The 22,097-nt window shown below is 52.0% G+C and overlaps 2 protein-coding genes across 2 annotated transcripts; one reads left to right on the plus strand and one right to left on the minus strand.

Moving 5' to 3' along the window:
• The first annotated feature begins 8,646 nt into the window (after window positions 1-8,646).
• LOC126081226 (solute carrier family 22 member 7) lies at window positions 8,647-13,786 on the plus strand. The gene is made up of 9 exons (XM_049892954.1): window positions 8,647-9,039; window positions 9,671-9,774; window positions 9,909-10,063; window positions 10,185-10,353; window positions 11,237-11,360; window positions 11,654-11,763; window positions 12,256-12,470; window positions 12,697-12,805; window positions 13,546-13,786. Exons 1-9 carry the CDS (start codon window positions 8,647-8,649, stop codon window positions 13,784-13,786), a joined length of 1,620 nt encoding a protein of 539 aa, XP_049748911.1.
• A 1,338-nt stretch (window positions 13,787-15,124) lies between these two features.
• LOC126081308 (cysteine-rich protein 3-like) lies at window positions 15,125-18,476 on the minus strand. Its single transcript, XM_049893048.1, is given in 9 exon segments — window positions 15,125-15,568; window positions 15,735-15,792; window positions 15,892-15,986; window positions 16,109-16,127; window positions 16,129-16,181; window positions 16,956-17,087; window positions 17,187-17,246; window positions 17,593-17,685; window positions 18,030-18,476. Coding segments are annotated over 9 exon segments (720 nt in total). The 5' UTR covers window positions 18,178-18,476; the 3' UTR covers window positions 15,125-15,506.
• Between the last annotated feature and the right edge of the window lie 3,621 nt (window positions 18,477-22,097).

The following is a 22,097-nucleotide window of genomic DNA, read 5'->3' on the forward strand; positions in this document are numbered from 1 at the left end:
CGCCGCGGCCCTCCGCGGCCGGACTGGCCCTCCCCCGTCCCCCACCCTCGCCCCGAAGCCCGCCTGCCGGCCACACTGGAACGGCTCCCAGCACAGCCTTACGCGCCCGACGCGCCACCCGCGGCCCCAGCTTCCCGCCTGCACACGAGAGAACGTGCGGGGACACGCGGTGCCCCGCCCACTGGCCCAGCTGGTGGCGGGCACGGTGCCTCCTGTGGCGGGACGTCCTGATCCCGGTCCCCTCCCGTTCCCTACCCCCCTCCCCCCTGCCCCCATCAGGCGGGGAGGGCTCACACCGGTCCCTCCACCCCACCCTGGGGAAGGCAGAGCCACTCTTCGTCGAGGACTCCACTTCTAGGCCACCCCACTCATCCCCCAGGCCTCGGCTGCTCTCCAGGCTCCCACAAGGACCTCTGCTTACACCTCCTGCGGCGCCTTTCCCTCCTCCTGACCCTCTTGCAGCCAGATCCCCCCCTTTTCAGAGAAAGGAGCAGCCCCAAATTCCAGAAGTGGAGGCGCTAGCCTCCCCCGGGTGTCAGCCCCACGGTGTCCTGGCAGTTGTGGTAAAGGGGAGGCCTCTTCTCAGCGGCCAGGCTGGGGGCTGAGGAGGTGGGATTCAGGGGCCACAGGTCCACGCAGCTGTGAGGGGCAGGCCTGATCTGCCCCAAAGTCAAGTCCATCTTGGACACCCATGGGGAGGCAATTCTTGGGGGAGGCTTTAGGGTACAAAGACCTCTCCCCCTAAATTTGGGTGTGCCCTCAATGAGAACCACGGGGTGTGTGGGCTGCCCTCCTGTGCAAATATTTCCCAAGGGGAAATTGGAGGGGGGCTTCAAAAGAGGTTTCACCCTCTCCCTTGGCCTCCTGATCTAGTGCTCAGGACCCCTCACCATCAGGAATTCCTTCTTGCTATCTAACCTCAGTTCTGCCTCCTGCAGTTTCAGCGGACTTCCCCCTCTCTTGAGTTCAGTGGAGGTGGAGACTGGCTATCATCTGTGCTCTGGCTCTTCGGAGATTCATTCTGGGACTCAGCTCTGGCTGGGTCACCCTTTCTACCCTCCTGGCTGTGAGGAATGGGCTAGGTCAGGCCACCATCTCCCCTAGTGAACAGAGGAGCCACAGACAGGCCGACAGACCAGACAACTGGCCCCCTTACTTGAGGTAGCAAGACCCGTCTAACTTCCAGATTGTATGCTTGTGTGATGGGTTCCAGCCCAACCCCTCCCCCAGCTCACCTTTTGGCCTGTTGTCCCCTCTTGCTCTGGCTGCAGCCCACGCACCTGAGCCATCCCTGCAGAGGGCAAGGGCTGTGCTGCTCCACGAGTGGGTGTGAGGACTCTTCCTGGGTTCTGGTTCCCCAATAGTTCACCACACCCCATCCTGAGCCTCAGCTGCCTATGTCTCGGGGTGGCAGCACACTGACTGCAGAAGGGACAGCCAACCCTACCTATCTGGGATAGGCTCCCAGCAGGCCTCTTCCATCCTCAGCACCCTGGCCTGGCCACTCTGTCCTTCCCTGGGCCACAGAGAACAAGCCAAGACGTCCAGGGAAAAGAAGAAAGGTCCAGCGAGCCCCAGCTCTTTGACAGCATCCAGCCACCATCACGTGGAAGGTTGTCCCTGAAAGAAGCTGGCCCCAGGAGAAGCTGGTGGGGCCAGCTGAACCCCCTCATGGAGGGTCAACAGGCTCTGGCGGCCACTTCTATGCCAAGATGGTGGCTTCTCTGCAGACCAACTCAGAGGACTCCAGGGTGAGCAGCCTTCAAGGTTCACCCCACGCTGACCCAGAAGCTCCCAGAACACTCAGGAAACCTCTCCAAACAGAGTCCTCCTTGTCAACCCAAGGCCCTCCCAAGAATCTCTGCTGCCCTCTGGATCCAGCAAAGGGCATGGAGATGGGGCCAGTCCCTCCCCACTAGAGCTTCTCGGAATGACAATCAGCTCGTGCCAGGTGGGGACCAGGGTAAAACCCCTGGTGCCCAGGCCTTGGGCCTGCTCCTTGCCACCAACTGAATCGTGAATGTAGGGCCCCCAGCCTCACCCCTGTCCCAGGACGAACAACACCCTGGTTTGGAGTTAGGAGGAAGAGGGGGGCCTGAGAGAGCCCCAGGCCCACCCCCAACCCCTGCTTCACCCAGCGCTGGAGCTGGGCAGAGACGAAAAACCCAGCTGTTCTTGGGATTCTCGATGTTCTTAGGGCTCTCAACTGACCTCAGGCCTCTGCATCACTGAATGTCACCGGGGTGGGGGTGGGGGTTGGGGGGATGGGGAGCTGAGGGGACTGATTCTGCTCCTCTCCCCAGGAAGGATCCAGGGCAGAGAAACCACATCTCCCAGCACTCCTATCCCCACCTGCAGCCTCTTCCCCCTTGCACACTCCCTGCACTAGACCCTATGGGTCCTGAGCACCTCCACTATAAAAGTGTCACCCCTGCACTTCCCCATCACCACAGCCTGTCACTGGCTCAGACAGCAGAGTCTGCTTGCACCAGAACAGACCTTCCCTCCCCAGCTGCACCAAGCATGAAGGGGATACAGGAGAGGGGCTGTGCACCAGGCACAGGGCTCCCCACTTCCCAGCTCCTTGCAGGGGCCTGGCTTGCTCAGTCTTCTCAGCCCCAGGGGCCTGCCCTGGTGGGCATGGGGCAGGGAGAGGGAGCTGCCCTGCCCTTCCCTGAGGAAGCCACTGAAGAATGTTTACACTCCAAACAGAATGTAACAGCCCACCCCCCCAAGTCACTGCATGGCCTCTGCCCATTCTGCACCTGTCCACCCCACCCCCTACACTCCACCCCACACCCGGAAGCCGCTGTCATGAGTAGATCGGGTCTCAGAAGGGAAGTAGTCATCACACCATTAAAAAGCCTGTGGACCTTTCTGTTGGCCTGGACTCTTCTTCCCTTTGGGGGGATGGCACGGGGGAGGAGAGAAGGGGACAGGATGGTGGGCAATTGGGGAGGACTCTACCTCATGGAGGCAGGCACAGCATTCATGGATGAGGGAAAAGGTGCTCAGGGTCACTCAGAAGGAGGGGGACTGCTCTACTCTGTCTCTGACACTGAAGCTTGCACTCTGCTCAGCTCCCTTGGCTGACTCCCTACTGGCCAGAGTCCCTAAATCTAGCTTTGTGCAGAGAGGGAGGGAGGAAAAACTTTCTTTGTCTCAAAGGTAACAGACAAATGTGACAATGTTTGGAAAATCGAGAATTTCAGTGACTCCCAGGCAAGGAAGAACAAAAATCTATCAAGATTACAAATGCACATAACCTGTGACCCAGCCTTACTACTTCTAGAAATTCATCATATGGATATACTTGTATACTTGCAAAATTACCCTTGTCCAAAGTCAATCATTGCAGCATTGTTTGTATAGCTCCAAAAAGTTCTGAAAACTGAGCGTTTTTCATTAAATTGACACAAACTCATTTGGTACCAAAACCTTGACAAGACCATTTGGTGTCATCAAGTCTGTTCCAACTCATAGCAAGCTTATGTACGACAGAACCGTACATACAACATTGCCCGGTCAGTCCCTCGTCATCCTGACAATCATTGCTGTGTTTGAGCCCATTGTTGCAGCCACTGTGTCAATCCTCCTCGTCGTGGGTCGTCCCCTTTTTTGCATGATGTTCTTCTCCAGGAACTGGTCCCTCCTGATAACATGGCCAAAGTATGGGAGACGAAGTCGTGCCATCCTCACTTCCAAGGAGCACTCTGGCTGTATTTTTTCCAAAACAGACTTGTCCGTTCTTCTGGAAGACCATGGTATATTCGATATTCTTTGCCAACACCGTAATTTAAAGGCATCAATTCTTCTTCGGTCTTCCTTATTCATTGTCCAGCTTTCCCATGCATATGAGGTGATTGAAAATATCATGGCTTGGGTCAGGTGCACCTCAGTCCTCAAACTGACATCTTTGCTTTTTAACCCTTTAAAGAGGTGTTTTACAGCAGATTTCCCCAATGCAATACATGTTTTGATTTCTTGACTGCTGTTTTATGGGCATTGATTATTGATCCAAATAAAATGAAATCCTTGACAACTTCAATATTTTCTCCCTTTATCATGATGTTGCTTCTTGGTCCAGTTGTGAGGATTTTTGTTTTCTTTATGTTTAGGTGTAATCCATACTGAAGTCTGTAGGCTTTGATCCTCATCAATAAGTCCTTTAAATTTTCTTTGCTTTCAGCAAGCAAGATTGTGTCATCTGCATATTGCAAGTTGTTAACAAGTCTTGCTCCAATCCTGATGTGTCATTCTTCTTCGTATAGTCTAGCTTCTCAGATTATTTGCTCACTATATAGATTGAATAAGTATGGTGAAAACGTACAACCCTGACGCACACCTTTCCTGATTTGAAACTATGCAGTATCCCCTTGTTGTGTTTGAACAACTGCCTCTTGGTCTATGTACAAGTTTCTCACGAGCATAATTAAGTGTTCTAGAATTCCCATCCCTTGCAATGTTATCCATAATTTGTTATGATCCACACAATCGAATGCCTTTGCATAGTCAATAAAACAGGGGTAAACATCTTTCTGGTATTCTCTGCTTTCAGCCAAGACCTATCTGACATGACCAATGATAGCCCTCATTCCAGGTCGTCTTCTGAATCTGGCTTGAACTTCTGACAGCTCCCTGCAATGTGTTGCTGCAACCGTGTTTGAATCACCTTCAGCAAAATTCTACTTATGTGTGATTTTAATGATATTGTTTGGTAATTTTTGCATTGTGTTGGATTTCCTTTCTTTGGAATGGACACAAATAGGGATCTCTTCCAGTCAGTTGGGCAGGAAGCTGTCTTCCAAATTTCTTCACATAGACAAGTGAGCACCTCCAGTGCAGCATCCATTTGTTGAAACATCTCAGTTGGTACTCCATCAATTCCTACAGCCTTTTTTTTCACCATTCTCTTCAGTGCAGCTTGGACTCCTTCCTTCAGTACCGTCGGTTCTCGATCATATGCTACCTCCCGAAATGACTGAACTTTGGCCAATTCTGTTTGGTACAGCGACTCTTTGTATTCCTTCGATCTTCTTTTGATGCTTCCTTATGGTTCAATATTTTCCCCTAGAATCCTTCAATATTGCAAGTTGAGGCTTGCACTTTTTTTTCAGTTCTTTCAGTTTGTGAAATGCTGAGTGTGTTCTTCCCTTTGGTTTTCTAACTTCAGGTCTTTGCACATTTCTTTAGAATAGTTTGTCTTCTCTAGCCGTCCTTTGAAATCTTCCGTTCAGCTCTTTTATTTCATTATTTCTTCTGTTCGCTTTAACTACTCTATCTTCAAGAGCAAGTCTCAAAGTCTCTTCTGACATCTATTTTGTTTTTTTCTTTCTTTCCTGTCTTTTTAATGACGTTTTTCTTTCTTCATGTATGATGTCTTTGATGTCATGCCACAACTCATCTGGTCTTTGGTCATTAGTGTTCAATGCGTTAAATCTATTCTTGAGATGGTCTCTGAATTCAGGCAGGATATACGCAAGGTTTTATTTTGGCTCTTGTGGACTTGCTCTAATTTTCTTCAGCTTCAACTTGAACTTGCATATGAGCAATTAATGGTCTGTTCCACAGTCGTCCCCTGGCCTTGCTCTGACTGAAAATATTGACCTTCTCTATCATCTCTTTCCCCAGATATAATTTGATTTCTCTGTTTTCCATCCGGTGAGGTCCACATCTATAGTCACTGTTTGTATTGTTGAAAAAAGCTATTTGGAATGAAGAAGTTGTTGGCATTATAAAATTCCATCATTTGATCTCCAGTCTTGTTTCTATCACCAAGGCCATATTTTCCATCTATCAATCCTTTTTTGTTTCCAATTTTTGAATTTTAATCGCTAGTAATAATCAATGCATCCCGATTGCATGTTTAGTCAATCTCAGTTCACCAGGACAAAAGGGAGGGGAAAGGAAGACACAGTGCTTAGGAGACCCTGAGCTTCCGTTTAGGGTGATTTAAAAATTGGGAGTGGCTAATGGTGATGATTCACCATAGGAGGAACATACTTCATGTCACTAAACTGTACATGAGAAGACCAAATGCTTTCTTACCTATATATTTACCACAATTAAAAAAAAAGGTAAAAAAAGCTCACCTTGAAGGAGCTGCAAAGGGTTATGGCATTTTGTATACATGTACGCATTACTTAACATCTACGATACATTCTGTGAAATAGGACCTCATGTGATTTGGACATTGTGTGAACACCTGTGTCTTCTTGCCATGGGGCCCCCGGTCAACCAGGAGCTGCTGTATAGCCTGCAGCCTGGGCAGCTCCACTGTGGAGACCTCAGCTGAGTGCTTGGCCAGGTTCCACCCAGCTGTCACTGCCTTCTCTGCTAAGCCAGTTGCAGGGAAGGCCAGCTTGCCTGCCCTTGAGAACCTGCAGGGTTAGGGGACAGCGCAGGCCAAGGGGGCTGAAGCTGCCCAAGCCAGGTCTGGAGCATCTAGGGTGCATTCCTTCCCATCACCGTCGTACGGGACCACATCAGGCAAGACACAGGGACTAAACTTGCCAAGTTTCAGGAGCCAAGGAGGGGCAGGGTTGGAAGTTTGGCTTGGGCCTCCATAGTCACAGGCTGGATGGCTTCTGGGCTGTGTCCAGCAGCCAGACAGAAGTGGAGCTCTCACCTCAAGATGGGGGATCTGAAGTTCTGGCATTCAGACACTTGGGCGCCCCAGCCCACAGACATATATATGCACATATATGCAGTTGTACATTGCCCGAGGCAACTTTAAGATGCATATCGGGTATTTATATAATGATTATACAGTATTAAAAAAGAGGGAGTAACAGGTGGGTGAGAGGGATAGGTGGTGTCTCACCCTCATGTTGGTCTCCAGGGAGGCCTGGGCACCCTTCAGATGAATAACGGGGAGACTAATACTGGCCAAGTGACCACACAAAGGTGTGAAGTGCCAGTGGGCTGTTATGTTTGGGAACTGGAAGGAAGGAGGAGTGTTGGGGAAGGGCCAGGTATGGGCTAGGGGAGTGGAACCGCTCCTGGGTGGTCATGTGGGCCAAGATACAGAGCTGGTCTGCCATTTTTCAGCAGTGGGAGCTGGCAACGATCTTTACAAGGGGATGTGACCATGTCACCTTTGTGTTTTAAAACAGTGCTTGTGGTGGGTGTGTGGAGAATGGGTTGAAAGAGGTAAGAATGAAGGCAAGGATGTCTGTGTAGCTATCTTAACCCTCCTGCTAGACTGTAAGCTCCCTGAGGTCAGGGACTGTGTCTGAGGCATCTCTGTAACTTGTAGAATGCCTTAGTTGCACTGGGGCCTCAACAAATACCTCTTAGTATTATCACCTCCCATCACCACCACTACCAGCATTTTCTGCCATTTGCTTCCTGTCACTGTCCTCACTCCCACGCCTACTAGCACCACCATTCCCACACACCATGTCACCGATTTAGCTCTTTCCCTGGTGCAGACTGGCCACCTGTAGCTCAGCAGCTTGGGTGAAAGGCAAGCTTCCTGGGCTGGGAGTCAAGGGGCCCTGGTGCTCTCCTCAGTTCTGCTGCTGAGTCACTGTGTGACACCAGCAAGTCCCTCTGTCCCCCTTCCCTGTCCTTGGTTTCTTTATCTTTTCATTGAGGGAACTAGATTAAATTAGTGGTTTTCAACTTTCTTTCTTTTTTTTTTTTTTTGTAGCCTGGGCCTCTTTTCCAAGGATATCTTCTGAAGCTCACTTGTTTTGAAATCTGGAGCTCCTGGGAACACAATTTAACTACTCCTTGGTGGACAGGTTGTCCTGGCTCTGCCATCCCGGCATTTGGTGGATCAGATCGGAATTAAATGTTGTTGACTCAGCTGTGCTTTGCTGCAGGGGGCATGCCTGGGAACTGAGTGAGCAAGTGCTGGGTCTCAGGCATTGCAGAGACCCATGGCAGGACCTTGGCAAAGCCCCTCCTTCCCTGTACCCTCACGGGGCAATCTGGGAAGCTCCTGGAAATGGGACAGTGGGGCAGGCAGGAGGCACCTTGTATATGGGGAAAGCCCCTGGGAGAGGAAGTGGAGAGTGATGGGCCAGAGGTCCCAGAGAGGTCAGGCTGCCCAGTGGGGCTCCAGGTCTGTCTCAGGCCAGAGCATAAGCTCCAGGTGAAGGCCTAGAGGTACAGATTGTTCTTATGGCTCAGCAGAAAGAACCCTACACCTGGTCAAGGCCTGGCCATCAGTCTTGAAGCCTGGGCTGCCAGCCAGGCTGGGGCTGCAAAGAGGCAAGGCTGACCTGAAGTCTCCTAGGCCAAATGGCATCAAGGGAGGGCTGTCACCATGCCTGAGGGCCTCCTCTCTTAGGGACACTTGGAGCTCTGTTGGCCTCCTAAACATGAAGCTACCAGATCCAGTCTCTGAGCACCAACAGGTAAACCCCAGAGCCACAAAGTTTGTGACCTCTGAACAGATGGTAGCTCCTCCCCTCTAGGCACTGGGCCAGATGAACAGGGGTCCCTGGAAACCTGGGTGACTGGGGAGGGCCTATGCCTGGGCCAGCCCCTGAGGGCCAAATTCTGGCTACAGGCTCTCCACTCATCAGCCCATCCTGCTCCTCCCCCAGAGTCCAAGGGTCCAGGTGGCAGGCAGACTGAGCTGTGCTGGACACTGCAGAGGGAGCCCGCACTGGGGACGATTGGTGGGTGGGCAGCATGGGCTTTGAGGAGCTGCTGCATCAGGTAGGTGGCTTTGGGCCCTTCCAGTTGCGGAATGTGGCCCTGCTGGCTCTGCCCCGGGTGCTGATGCCCCTACACTTCCTCTTGCCCGTCTTCCTGGCTGCTGTGCCTGCCCATCGCTGTGCCCTGCCTGGAGCCCCTGACAACTTCAGCCACCAGGATGAATGGCTAGAGGCCTACCTGCCCCGGGAGTCCAATGGCACACTCAGCTCCTGCCTCCGCTTCACCCACCCCCACCCACTCTTCAACACCACATTGGTGGGAGGACGACATAGCCCTGAGGAGCTTGAGGGGGTGTCCCCCACAGTGGCCTGTCCCCAGGGCTGGGAGTATGACCGCTCACAGTTCTCCTCCACCATTGTAACCGAGGTACCAGAGGTTGTGGGGCATGTGAGTGGGGTGGGCTGCCATTGCCTTGGGTGGTTACTGTGTGGGCATTAGATATACTACTTTACCTCTTAGAGTCTCAGTTTACCCATCTGTAGTTGGAGTCTATAAATATAAAGCACTGAGCCTAGCTCCTGGCTTGTAGTAAGGGCCGATCCCAGGGGGTGCTATTATTAAATTGGGAGATGTTGAAGGCAAGGGGGGGCTAAGATGGCTGCAGGAACTGGGGACAGAGGGCTGAGAAGGGTGTTTCTGCACGAAATGGTGGGGAAACCACAGAGATCTCCCTCTCTCCTTTCCTCTTTTCAGGCCCCAGATCTGAGATTTACATAGCCCATCTGGATATGGGGTGCTGGTGGGGGCTGACTCTCTCCAGGGAGGGAGGAGGATTCCTGTTGTCCTGGTCGAGGCCTCCATGGGAAGCAGCTGAGGCTGCAGGACTGGGGAGGGGACAAGTGTCCTATACCCCCTGGCTGGGATGAATAGTTGGGTGTTTAATATCTAGCATGGAGGCAGAGGGGGATGGCTCAGTTGACCTCAGAAAGCCCAAGGTCTGGTGCCAGTTAGAAGGAGTCCTGTGCGCACTGGAGTCCTTCCCTGTCTGTCCTTGCAGTGGGACCTGGTGTGTGAGCAGAAAGGCCTGAACCAAGTCACGTCCACGTTTTTCTTTGCTGGTGTGCTAGTGGGGGCCGTGGCCTTCGGATACCTGTCCGACAGGTGGGGTGAGCCGTGGGGCTGATGAGGGGTGAGAAGGGGAGGCTCTCTCCCACTAGCAGGGGTATGGGCCTAGTCTGCCTCTGTCTTGGGATCTCCCCTCCATGGGGGAGCTGACTCTGCATGACCCGTTGCAGGTTTGGACGCCGCCGCCTGCTACTGGTGGCCTATGTGAGTACCCTGGTGCTGGGCCTGGCATCTGCAGCCTCCATCAGCTATACCATGTTTGCCATCACCCGCACCCTCACTGGCACAGCTCTGGCTGGCTTTACCATCATTGTGATGCCACTGGGTGAGACAGGCAAAGGATGGACAGGGCCTATAGGGCTGGAGGGAGGTGTTGTCAAGGGTGAGACTGAGCCCATCTGGCCCCCACTAACTGTCTTTCTGTCTGGCCCCTTCCCTGGGCCTAGAGCTGGAGTGGCTGGACGTGGGGCACCGCACTGTGGCAGGCGTCCTGAGCAGCACCTTCTGGACAGGGGGCGTAATGCTGCTGGCACTAATTGGGTACCTGATCAGAGACTGGCGATGGCTTCTGCTGGCTGTCACCCTTCCTTGCGCCCCAGGCATTGTTAGCCTCTGGTGAGGCCTTGGGGCAGCTGGGGAGATGGAGATATAGGAACCCAGAGATGGAATTAATCAGAGACTGAGACTCAGGGACTGAGAGATGGAGAGAGACAGCTGGAGTCAGTGACCAAGAGACAGAAAGAACCAGAGACAGAGACCAATAGACAGAGGTGAGATAGAGAGAGATGACGATGACGGCACAGGACAGTGAGAAAGAGAGAACAAGATCTATAGGGAGAACTGGAGAAACAGAGACAGAACCAGTGAGAGACAGTGAAACATGTGAGAGACACTGAGTGAAAGAGACAGAGCTCAACAGTAGATTCACAGGTACAGATGGCAAAAGACACAGAGAAAACAAGAGTGAGAGACACAGAGACAGAGCTGGAAAGACAGACACTGCCAGGCACAACTTGAGGTAGGGGTGGGACCAGGGCCAGTGTGGGGGGTGGAGGATCCCTGATGGGAGGGTGGGAAGCCAGACAGGATGGGCATTTCATTGCCTCCCAAAGACAGCCCTCTGAGTATGTGTCTCTCCATCTATGCCCTCCTTTGGGTGGTTGGTCCTGGGGACCGAGGTACTGAGGGTGAGGCCAATCAGTTCAGTAGGGCAGGGTTGGTCCAGAAGGGACTCCCAGACTTGGATACCTAGGCCCAGACAAGGAAGTTTGGTAGAAGGAGGCTTTCGAATTGCCTTAAAGGATGAGTAAGAGTTCATCAGGGGTGGGGGGAGGTGGTGGTGGGGAGAAAGAAACGTTCCCAGCTGAGGGGCTGCCTGAACAAGGGCCTGCAGCCTGACAGCCTATGGCATGACCAGAATGGAGACGTGGCTTAGGGCATTGTGATCCAGTCCCAGAACCCAACTTTCTGGCTGAAGAGCTCCCTGCCTGTCTCCCAGGTGGGTGCCTGAGTCTGCCCGCTGGCTTCTGACCCAGGGTCGTGTGGAGGAGGCTCACAGGTACCTGCTCCGCTGTGCCAGGCTTAATGGGCGGCCCATGGGTGAGGACGGCCTGAGCCTGGAGGTAAGGGTGAATGTGTGTGTGTGTCCTATGTCAAGTGCCTCCCTCTAGGGGCTCACGGTACCTGACAGGAAAAGCCCCTGACCCCTAAGGAAAGGTCCAAACTCCTTGGGATGTCCTACCCACACTCTTGACTCAGAGCCCACCTTCACCTTTCTCAGCTCCCATGTGCACACACTCCCCCTCCACCCCCCTACCTGGCAGGGGGGAGGAACAGACACCCAGAGAGAGCAACGTGCCCTGCCAAGGCCACATAGCCAACTCTGATCTCACAAACTTGCCTCTTCCCCCACCAGGCCCTGAGCAAGGTAGCAGCCAAGGAGCGGGTGGTCCAGAAACCCTCCTACTTAGACCTGTTCCGCACGCCTCGGCTCCGACACATTTCACTGTGCTGCATGGTGGTGTGGTGAGGAGTGGTTGTCCTGAACCTGGCTGGGCTGGTGTGGGGCAGCCGCCAGGATGGGACTGGATGTGAGAAGGACGAGGGACAAATGAACTGTAACTGTGGGAGGCAGGAGGATTAGCTTCAGGAGGAGATCTGGCTGGGCGAGGTCACAAGATGCAGCAGGCATCAGAGACACCTAGGTTCTAACTCAGGCTCTGCCCTTCCTTACTCTGCAGCCTTGGACAGTTCACTTAACCACTCTGAGCCTCACTGACCCTTCTGTACAATAGGGATGCTATTAGTTCCTACTTGGCAGGGTTGCTGTGGCGATTAGTATAAACGGCTTTGGACGCTGGGACGTGCTGCCTATTCAGGGGAGTTACAGGGAGGGGAAAGATCCTAGGCATCGGGCACTGCAGGGGAGGAGGCAGTCCCGCTAAAAGCCAAGGCTCCCTGAGAAGACAAAGAGGATGGGAAGAAAGTCCCCTTGAGTGGCATCGCGATCCTCTTCAGGTTTGGAGTGAACTTCTCCTATTACGGCCTGAGCCTTGACGTGTCGGGGCTCGGACTCAACGTGTACCAGACACAACTGCTGTTTGGGGCAGTGGAGCTGCCCGCCAAACTGCTAGTCTACCTGTCGGTACGCCATGCCGGACGCCGTCTCACGCAGGCGGGAACGCTGCTGGGATCGGCCCTTGCTTTGGGCATCCGGATACTGGTGCCCTCTGGTGAGCCCCGCCCTCAGACCCCGCCCACTCCCGGAAGTTCCACCCCTGGGCCCCGCCCACCCGCCGGAGCCCCGCCTCCTAGCCCGAAACCTCCCGCCCTTCCGCGGGGAGCTGGGACTCTCAGTCCTTTAAGTCCCGCCCACTCTTCGGAGACCGCACCTCCTATTCCGGAAGCCCTCGTTCTTCCACAAGGGCCGCTTACTGCATTGTGGCGCTTTTCTTCCAGAGAAGGGGCCGTGGGGCACTATCCTGGCGGTGATGGGAAAGGGTTTTTCTGAAGCTGCCTTCACCACTGCCTACCTGTTCACGTCAGAGTTGTACCCTACCGTGCTCAGGTAGGGGCACCTGGGCTCCTGGAGGAGAGGTGGGCTTGTTAGTCACATCTCTTACCAACATCCCTACATACACACTGCACTCCAATCCTCTCACCCAATCCCGACACCATATTCAGAATACGGTGCTCATCAGGGGCTGTGTTTGACGGAGTCTGGGCGAAGGGGAGCAGCATTTCATCTTCTACACTGTGACCCTGAGCCAAGTCAGGCAACCTGTCTGGACCTCCCTTGGAAGAAAATAGTCACAAGAAGCCCCATCCTGCCCACCCCACCCCATTCACTACCACTGAAGCAGAGCTGCCCTTGGGTGTTGTCTCTGGACACAAGATCTGGCAGCCCTTCCAGCTAGCTATTGGGTGGTGACTCCAGGAGCTGGCAGTTTGGGAGAAGAGGCTTCTAAGCAGCTGGGTCTGTTTAGAAAGGCTTGAGGCTCTGACAATATGGCAGGGCCTGTACAAGCCTCTGGCCCTTTTTGTTCCGTACTACCCTATCCCCACCTCCTTTCTTATGACTTTTCTTCTTCTTCAATGATTATTCTTGATGGTACCTCATTGGCATCGAGAATGGGAGCCTTTGGCCAGGTGGAAAAGACCAGCCGAAAGAAGCCCCAGCTCCCTTAGCTGTCTGGGAAGAAGGGGTTCCAGGGCCTGCCAGCCCAGGAAGGAAGCAAGTCCTGTGGGACATGATCCCACGTACATATGAGAACCAACCCTTGCCCCCCATCCTCTCTCTCTGAACAGACAGACAGGGATGGGGTTGACTGCACTGGTAGGCCGGCTGGGGGGCTCCTTGGCCCCACTGGCAGCTTTGCTGGATGGAGTGTGGCTGTCATTGCCCAAGCTCACTTATGGGGGGATCACCCTGCTGGCTGCCTGCACTGCCCTCCTGCTGCCAGAGACAAGGCAGGCGCACTTGCCGGAGACTATCCAGGATGTGGAGACGAAGAGGTGGGTGCACAGGGCTCTGTCTGCATATGTGTAAGCACACGCATGGGTATGTGTGACACCTTAGAATTCAGAGAGGAAAACGTGTTTGTACATACGTACTTGGTGCATGTATCTAACTGTGCACAGTGCAGTATGTTTTAGGGTGCATGGCCTGGGGTAGGAGCCCTGGTGGCAGTGGTTAGGAGTTTAGCTTCTAACCAAAAGGTCTGCCAGTGCTCCCTGGAAATCCTACGTGGCAGTTCTACTCTGTCCTATAGGCTCACTATGAGTCAGAATCAACTTGACGAGTTGTTTTTTGGACCTTCGGTATATAAATTGAGTGTGTAAAAAGTGTATATGACTCCATATATATGTGTGTGTATGCACAAATACTCAAGATTGTCAGAAAGAGGTGCATGTATATACAGTCAGGTATGCCTACTCATCGGGTGTGTATACAAATGTGTGTGAGTCACTTCTGGGAGTAGTTTGTATTACCACAGGCTGGGGAGAGTCCTGGGTCACTCCTGACGGGGCATGTTGGGTGGTAGGCTCAGGGTCTAAGCCTGCTCTGCTCATGACTTTTCTCCAAATGCCTGTCCAGCCTTCAGGTGGAAGAAACACACACGAATCAGGTCCAGGACTGAGTGGGATTGGGGGCTGCCCCTCCATGGAAGCTCTGCAGCAGGGTCTGGGAGAGCAGAAGGGCAGGCCCTGTTGCCAGGGCTGGGGGCATCAAGCTCTCTGCCCAAGGCTGCAGTTGCCACTGGTGCCCCCTCCCTGTGCTCATCCAGCCTTGACTATTCTGCCTCCAGCAACAGGGTGACTTCCCAGAATGCAGTGAGCCACTGGAAAATTCTAGACCCCCTCTTATGGCTGGGAGGATTCTGTGAATAAAGGTGTTCTTGGGTTGGGATAGCAATGAGGAGCTGTGGGGAAAGCCCTAGATGGGAAGCCACTGAGTTTGCCCTGGGCTCTGATTCCAGCTTTGCAATTGATTTGCTGTGTGACCTTGGGCATGTGGCTTCCCCTCACCAGGCCTTAATCTGTTCATCTCTCAAATGAGATAATGAAGCCTCTTAGCAGACTTCACAACAGGATCTGTTGTCATACTCAAATGAAATGCTGAAGAAGGTGCTTCTTCTAGAGATGGTGCTAAAGAAGACTGTCCCATGATGACTTCTGGTACTAAAAGGACTAGAGGACATGCTCTCCACTGTGTGGCAGAGGGCTGCCTAATGCCAGGGCCAGGGGACCGGGAGAACAGAGTTCTTTATTCCCATGACTGGTCTTGCTACCTCCCAGACACTCTGCAGGGCAATGCTCCCCATCCCACCCCGCCACTCCCCACCACACACACACACTCCCCATCCTCCAATCCATTGTCTAGGCCTCATGCCCAAAGAAGAGTTGAAGTCATGGGAGGTAACATTTTATCGGAGAAGCCAGGGAGGCTGAGGCTCAATAAACAAGTTTTATGAGTACCTCGAACCTCCAGAGTTTGCTGGCAAAAGGGATGGGGAAGGCAAGGAGGCCACTCTTCAAAGGGATTGCCTATGACCTGTGGCCAGATAGGAAAGATAGGAATGGGAAAGGCAAGAGTTGTCAGATAAAGTCCAGGATCTCTGGCCCACATGCCTATTCCTCCCATGGAGCCTAGGCCCAGGTCTGTACCTCCCTCCATCCTGACAGGACTAAAGAATTCTATAGCTCCCAATGGACCACAGAGAGAATGGTGGGCAGCCTGAGTCAGAGTGATCTCTGCCGTGAGCACCTCATTTGGATTTCATCTCTGCTGGGTCATAAATGTAGCAGCCCACGTCGCCAATGTTCACACCTGAGGGAGAGAACCCCATCACCAAGGGCCTTATGGTGCTCAGTTGAGGGCTGCGGGGAATTGGAAGAGGGCTGGGGTGTGTTTGACCACAGGGGAAGTTGTTCACATCCCCACAGGCCATATACATGCCATACTCTAGGTTCAGCGTCAGGGTAGGGCTGCCCACCTTTGGGGCCAAACAGGCAGCCATAGCACAGGACGTGGCAGTAGGGGAGGCCGTCATGCTGGGACAAGGAGAGAAAAAGAAAGCCCATCTCAGCCTGTCTCTTCCCATCTCCAGTCTCCCTCCTCCCAGCATACACACCCATCCCTGCCCTGCACACCTCAGCATGGCTCCCAGCAGTCAGGGTCTTCTGGCAGCGCTGGCACCTCAGACAGGGCCGGTGCCAATTTCTGCCCAAAGACATCACCTTCTCAGCTAGTGGGGGAAAGAGGCGGTTGTACTGGGAACAGGCAGGAAGACCCACATGCCTTGGACCACCTCCCTGCCCCCTGTTGCACACCCTACACCCCCTCCCCAAGTTTTCTACTATTACTTACCAAAATAGACGGGCTCCCCCGCAGCCAGGGCACAGTGAAGTCTCCCCAGTGAATGTCTTCATGTGGGGAGGGCCTTTAAGGGGAAGAGGCCCTTGCTAGGGCTGAGGTGGGGGCCGAGGCCTAAGCAGGACCCACCAGCACATGCCTGCACATGGCACTAGCCTCTTCCAAAAGCCATGCACATCCCAGAGCCCCAACCCCATCCAGGCAGCCACGAGTCTGCCTTCCTGTGGCCCACAGCTGAGTCCCCTTTGACCCTACCTCCTGTCCTATCCCTGTATGCAAGAGGGACCACCTGCTTCCTTCTTGTCCTCCCAGGGGCTCAGATGCCCAGCAGCCTAACCCTGTCAGCAACTCAATCCTCAGGAAACCTAAGCTGATACATGAGCTGGCCAGGGCAGAGGTGTCAGATGTTGGGGAGCATGGTGTCAATGCCCAGTCCAGGCAGTGGGAGGAAAGAACAAGAGCTGGAGGGGAGTTGATGAAGGTGAGGGGCTGGCCCCAACCAAATGACCCCTCAACCATAAGTCATTCCTTCCACAGCCCTGAGAGAGGCTCAAGTTCCAGGCCAGCTCTGCCTCTGACTAGCTGTGTGACTGCACAAGGTCGCTTGCCCTCTCTGGACCTGTTTCCTCACCTGCAAAATGGGATGATAATGCCATCTGCCCTATTTACTGCTTAACAGCTGACATGAGGGAACATCAAAAAAACAGAAGACTTTGTTAAGAACAAAAGTTGTAAGAATCTGGAGCAGAGACCCAGGTGGAAGACTGCACCTCACTCTAGCTCCTGCTGCATCCTGGGGAAGGTTCAGGAAGAGGAGGGACTGGGACCCAACCTCACTTACTTTTCTTTCCCTGGGGAAGGCCAGTCCTGGGTCTAGGGGGGCTGAAGCTGCTGGGGCTGAGGGAAGTGCTGCTGGCAGGGGTGTGAGTGGGGGGATTGTAGAGGTAGGAGCCCACACCACCAATATTCACCCCTGCAGAGAAAACAAGGGAGGACAGGCTTGAGTCTGCAGACCACATCCACAGGAGAGTTCTGCTGTGCCTGGGCCCCTTCCAGGCTGGTACTTACTTACCCCTGGGTCCGAAGAGAGCCCCGTAACATGGCTTGTGGCAATATGGCCTCCCATTGTGCTGGGTAAAAGCAGAAGGGGGGGTTGCTCTGGGTCAAGGGGTGGAGGGGCCCTCTTCTGTGCCCCACAGGTGTTCCCCCAAGTCAGCCTGCCAGGTGTGTCTTTCTACTGACCTGGTAGAGTTGGGAGGGTGGGGGGTGGGCTGGCATTGGTGGGCATTGGGCAGAATTACCAATGTGGTTGAGGGAGGAAGGGCCATAGTGGGTCGAGCGACACTGCTGTCCTCCACTCTAACCCCCACTGCTGGAGTAGAGCGCACAGGTGGGTGGCTTTGGGGTTGGTCTCTGTGGTTGCCTTTGGCGGGCCTCCAGGGCTGAAAGCAGTGGTGGGGGCTGCGGGAAGTGACAGGCTGCGTGCCCCCCGGGGGACAGGATGCTGTGGCAGCGCTCACATTTCAGGCAGAAGGGGTGCCAGTTCTTGCCCAGGGAGCTCACCTTCTCAGCTGTGGGGGACAAGGTGGAACCGGGCTGCGGAGAACCAGGCCGAGCATCGGGCGCCTTCCTTTACCCCTCAGCCTTCTGGGGAAACCAGACCCGTCCGCCCTGCTACCAGGAGACGGCCGGGTGCGTCTCCGGGAGGCCAGCCCCAGCGCGATGTGCCCCACCTGGCTCTTGCGGGGGGTCCCAGCTGGGAAAGGGTGGTGGTTCGGGGCCCCCCCCCCGCCGTCACAGGTGGAAAGAGGGGTCTGGCACCCCGCTGTCACCAGCACCTCAGAAAACACAGTGGTCCACATTCGCCCATCTTCACCCCCTCCCCTCCACCCCCCCCCCCCAGCCCGGCCCTCACCAAAGTAAACGGGTAGCTGGCAACGCGGGCAGGTCCAGCTCATGGCTCTGCTCTGGGCAGCGAACGCAGCACACAGTAGGTACCGCCGAGAGGCCTCCGTTCCCGCCCCCTCCGCTGGCTCCGCCCACGGCCCAGCTTTGAGCCTCATTGGCCTGACTCCACAGCTCCTCGGCGACCATAGGCCGCTAGGAATTTAGAACCTGCGCGACGCAGGCGACTTCCCAGTTGCTTTGAAGAATACTAAAGCCTCTGACACTTTAGGAGGAAGGGTCCTGAAGCCAAGCGGGTTCCGGACCGGGAGGGAAGCGATGCAAGGAAGACACATGGGTGGCTTGGTACCGAGAGGAAAAATGCCCAGCGTGCAGACACCATGAAAACACTCGATTCTGTCCCCAAAGCGAGGGGATAAGCTTCTTTGAAATGGTCGAATCCCGTGCTGGTACTTTAGGAGAATGGTTAAGAGCAAGGGAATCTGGAGCCAGACTCAGAGCCCATCTCTGCTACTTATTGTTTGGCTTCAGGAAAATTACTTAACCTCCCTCTGCCTCCGTTTTCTTAGCAGTACAATAAATATTATGATAACAGTCTCTATCTCATAGGATTGTTGTGAGAATTTGATGAGCTAATATACGTGAAGTGCCCAAACAGTGCCTGGCACATAAATTCCATAGAAGTGATAGCTGTCATTCTGTTAGGTCCCTTAACGGGCTCAGGATTTAGTTTGGAATCCTCAAAACGTGGTCTGCATACAAAGGTTTGCTTGTAAAAGTGTAATGCTTCCTTATTACATTTAAAAGTATAGTTTAGACACCAATTACATATGTCTAATTTAGTTTTCTTTAAAATCAGATAAGTCTAATTTAGTTTGAAATATTTGTTTAAAGTAGCTCAGCAGTGCTTCAAAAGACACTACCAAAAAAGTGGGGGGGGGGGGGGGAAGTGAAAGACGACCAACCCAATGGAAGAAAATATATTAAGAGTTTAATATCCAGAAGAAAGAGCTCTTACAACACAGCAATAAAAAGATAACCCAATTAAAATATGAGCAAAGATTTTAAATAGACATTTTCCAAAGAAGATATTCAAATAGCACTATTGTTGTCCTTAGGTGCCCTTGAGCCGGTTCTGACTCATAGCGACCCGATGTACAACAGAACACTGCCCAGTCCTGTGCCATCCTCACAATCATTGTTATGCTTGAGCACACTGTTGCAACCACTGTGTCACTCCATGGCATTAAAGGTCTTCCTCTTTTTCACTGACCCTCCACTTTACCAAGCATGATGTCCTTCTCCAGGGACCGGTCCCTCCTGATAACATGTCCAAAGTATGTGAGATGAAGTCTCGCCATCCTTGCTTTTAGGGAGCATTCTGGCTGTACTTCTTCCAAGACAGATTTGTTTGTTCTTTTGGCAGTCCATGGCGTATTCAATATTCTTTGCCAACACCCTAATTCAAAACCATCAATTCTTCTTCGGTCTTCCTTACTCATTGTCCAGCTTCTCTATGCACATGAGGTGACTGAAAATACCATGGCTTGGGTCAGGCACACCTTAGTTCTTAAAGTGACATCTTTACTTCTTAACACTTTAAAGAGATCTTTTGCAGCCCATTTGCCCAAAGCAATGTGTTGTTTGATTACTTGATGGTTGGTTCCATGGGCATTGATTTGGATCGAAGTAAAATGAAATCCTTGACAACTTCAATCTTTTCTCCGTTAATCATGATGTTCCTTACTGGCCCGGTTTGAGGATTTTTGTTCTTCTTGTGTTGATGTGTAATCCATACTGAAGGCCGTGGTCTTTGATCCTTATCAGTAAGTGCTTCAAATCCTCTTCACTCTCAGCAAGTAAGGTTGTGTCATTTATATAAAACAGGTTGTTAATGGGACTTTCTCCAATCCTGATGCTGAGTTCTTCTTCATATAATCCAGCTTCTTGGATTATGTGCTCAGCATACAGATAAAATAATTATGATGAAAGGATACAATCCTGACACACAACTTTCCTAACTTTAAACCACTCAGTATCCCCTTGTTGTCTTGGAATAACTGCCTCTTGGTCTATGTGCAGGTTCCTCGAGCAAATAAGCATTCGGGAACTCCATTCTTTGCAATGTTATCCATAATTTGTTATGATCCACACATCTGAATGCCTTTGCACAGTCAATAAAACACAGGTAAACATCCTTCTGGTATTCCCTGCTTTCAGCCAAGATCCATCTGACATCAGCAAAGATATCCCTAGTTCCACATCCTCTTCTGAATCTGGCTTGAATCTCTGGCCGTTACCTGTTGATATACTGCTGCAACCGCTTTTGAATTATCTTCAACAAAATGTCACTTGTGTGTGATGTTAATGGTATTAATAATGAATTAATGATATTAATAATAGCACCCTTAAGCACATGAAAAGATGCTCAATGTTATTTAAAAACCAAAAAACCCAAACCCATTGCTGTGGAGTCAATTCCTATTCATGGCAACTCCATGTGCGCAGAGTAGAACTGCTCCATAGGGTTTTCCTTTTGCAAGCAGATTGCCTTTGGGTATGTTCGAACAGCCAACCTTTCTATCAGTCCAGTGCTTAACCATTTTCCCTTCTCAGGAATCTTTTTCACTAGCATTAGGGAAATGCAAATCAGGACCACAATGAGATAACACTTCACACCCACTAGGGTGACTAGAATTAAAAAGATGGACAATAAGAACTGTTGGTGTGGTTGTAGAGAAACTGGATCACTTATACACTGCTGGTGGGAATGTGAGATGGAGTAGCTGCTTTGGAAAACAGTCTGGCAGTTTCTCAAAACGTTAGACATCGAGTTACCATATGGCCAATTCCACTCCTAGGTATAAAAAAACCCAGTGCCGTCGAGTCGATTCCGACTCATAGCGACCCTATAGGACAGAGTGGAGCTGCCCCATAGAGTTTCCAAGGAGCGCGTGGGGGATTTGAACTGCTGACCCTTTGTTTAGCAGCCGTAGCACTTAACCACTACGCCAAAGAATTGAAAACATGTTCACACACAAACTTGTAGACGAGTGTTCACAGCAGCAGTATTCCCAATAGCCAAAAGGTGAAAACACCTTAAAGCCTATCACCTGGTGTGGTATATCCATGCAATGACTTATTCAGCATAAAAAGGGATGAAATACTGATACATGCTACACATGGATGAACATTAAAAGCATTGTTAACTGAAAGAAGACAGACAAAAAGGCCACATATTGTATGATTCCATTTGTACAAAATGTCCAAAATGGGTAAATCCATAGAGGAAGAAAGTAGATTTAGTGAGTACCAGGGCTTGGAGGGAGGAGGAATTGGGATTGTCTGCTAATGGGTACAGGAGTTCCTGGCTGGCGAACATGGTTAAGTGCTCAGCTATTAACCAGAAGGTTGGTGGTTTGAACCTCCCAGCGGTGCCTCAGAAGAAAAGTCGGGTAATATGCTTCCAAAAGGTTCCATCCATGAAAACCCTATGTAGCACAGTTCTACTATGAAACACATGGGGTTGCCATGAGTCGGAATCTACTCAGTGGCAACTGGTCTTGTTTTTGTCTTTTGCTAACGGGTGCCAGGTTTCTTTTTGGGGAAATGAAAATGTTTGAGAATTAGATAGTGGTGATGGTTGCACAGTCTTATGAATATACCAGAAACTGCTGAATTATACACTTTAAAAGAGTAAATTTTTTGATATATGAATTAGGTCTCAATAGCAATAATAATAAAACATCCTGAAGGGAACTAGTTAAAAGAAGAGAAACTAAAAACAAACAGTACTTAAGCAAGTGAGGAGCAAGAGGGAGAGCTAATTACCTGGTGCCAGTTGACCAGCAAAGGAGACAACCCCTCCATGATGTATTGTGGTGGAAAAGTTTTCTGGAGTAAGCTCCTTTCTTATGTCAAGCCAGCTCAGAAAGGGCTGAAGGGACCATGTTTACTAAATTCATCACTGGGCTGTAGTGCTGTGCCCTGCTAGGAGTCCAAGATCCTCTCTGGATTCATATGAGCAATGGGGATGGGGTAGTGCCTAAGGTCCCTGGAAGTCTATGAACTTCCACTC

This window comes from Elephas maximus, chromosome 1, assembly GCF_024166365.1.
Source record: "Elephas maximus indicus isolate mEleMax1 chromosome 1, mEleMax1 primary haplotype, whole genome shotgun sequence".
Taxonomy (NCBI): Eukaryota; Metazoa; Chordata; class Mammalia; order Proboscidea; family Elephantidae; genus Elephas; species Elephas maximus.

Coding starts and splice junctions, on each gene's coding strand:
- LOC126081226 (XM_049892954.1), top strand. CDS start 8,647: ATGGGCTTTGAGGAGCTGCTGCATCAGGTAGGTGGCTTTGGGCCCTTC. Junction 11,361..11,653: donor AGGACGGCCTGAGCCTGGAG/GTAAGGGTGAAT, acceptor TTCCCCCACCAG/GCCCTGAGCAAGGTAGCAGC. Junction 12,471..12,696: donor CCGGATACTGGTGCCCTCTG/GTGAGCCCCGCC, acceptor CTTTTCTTCCAG/AGAAGGGGCCGTGGGGCACT.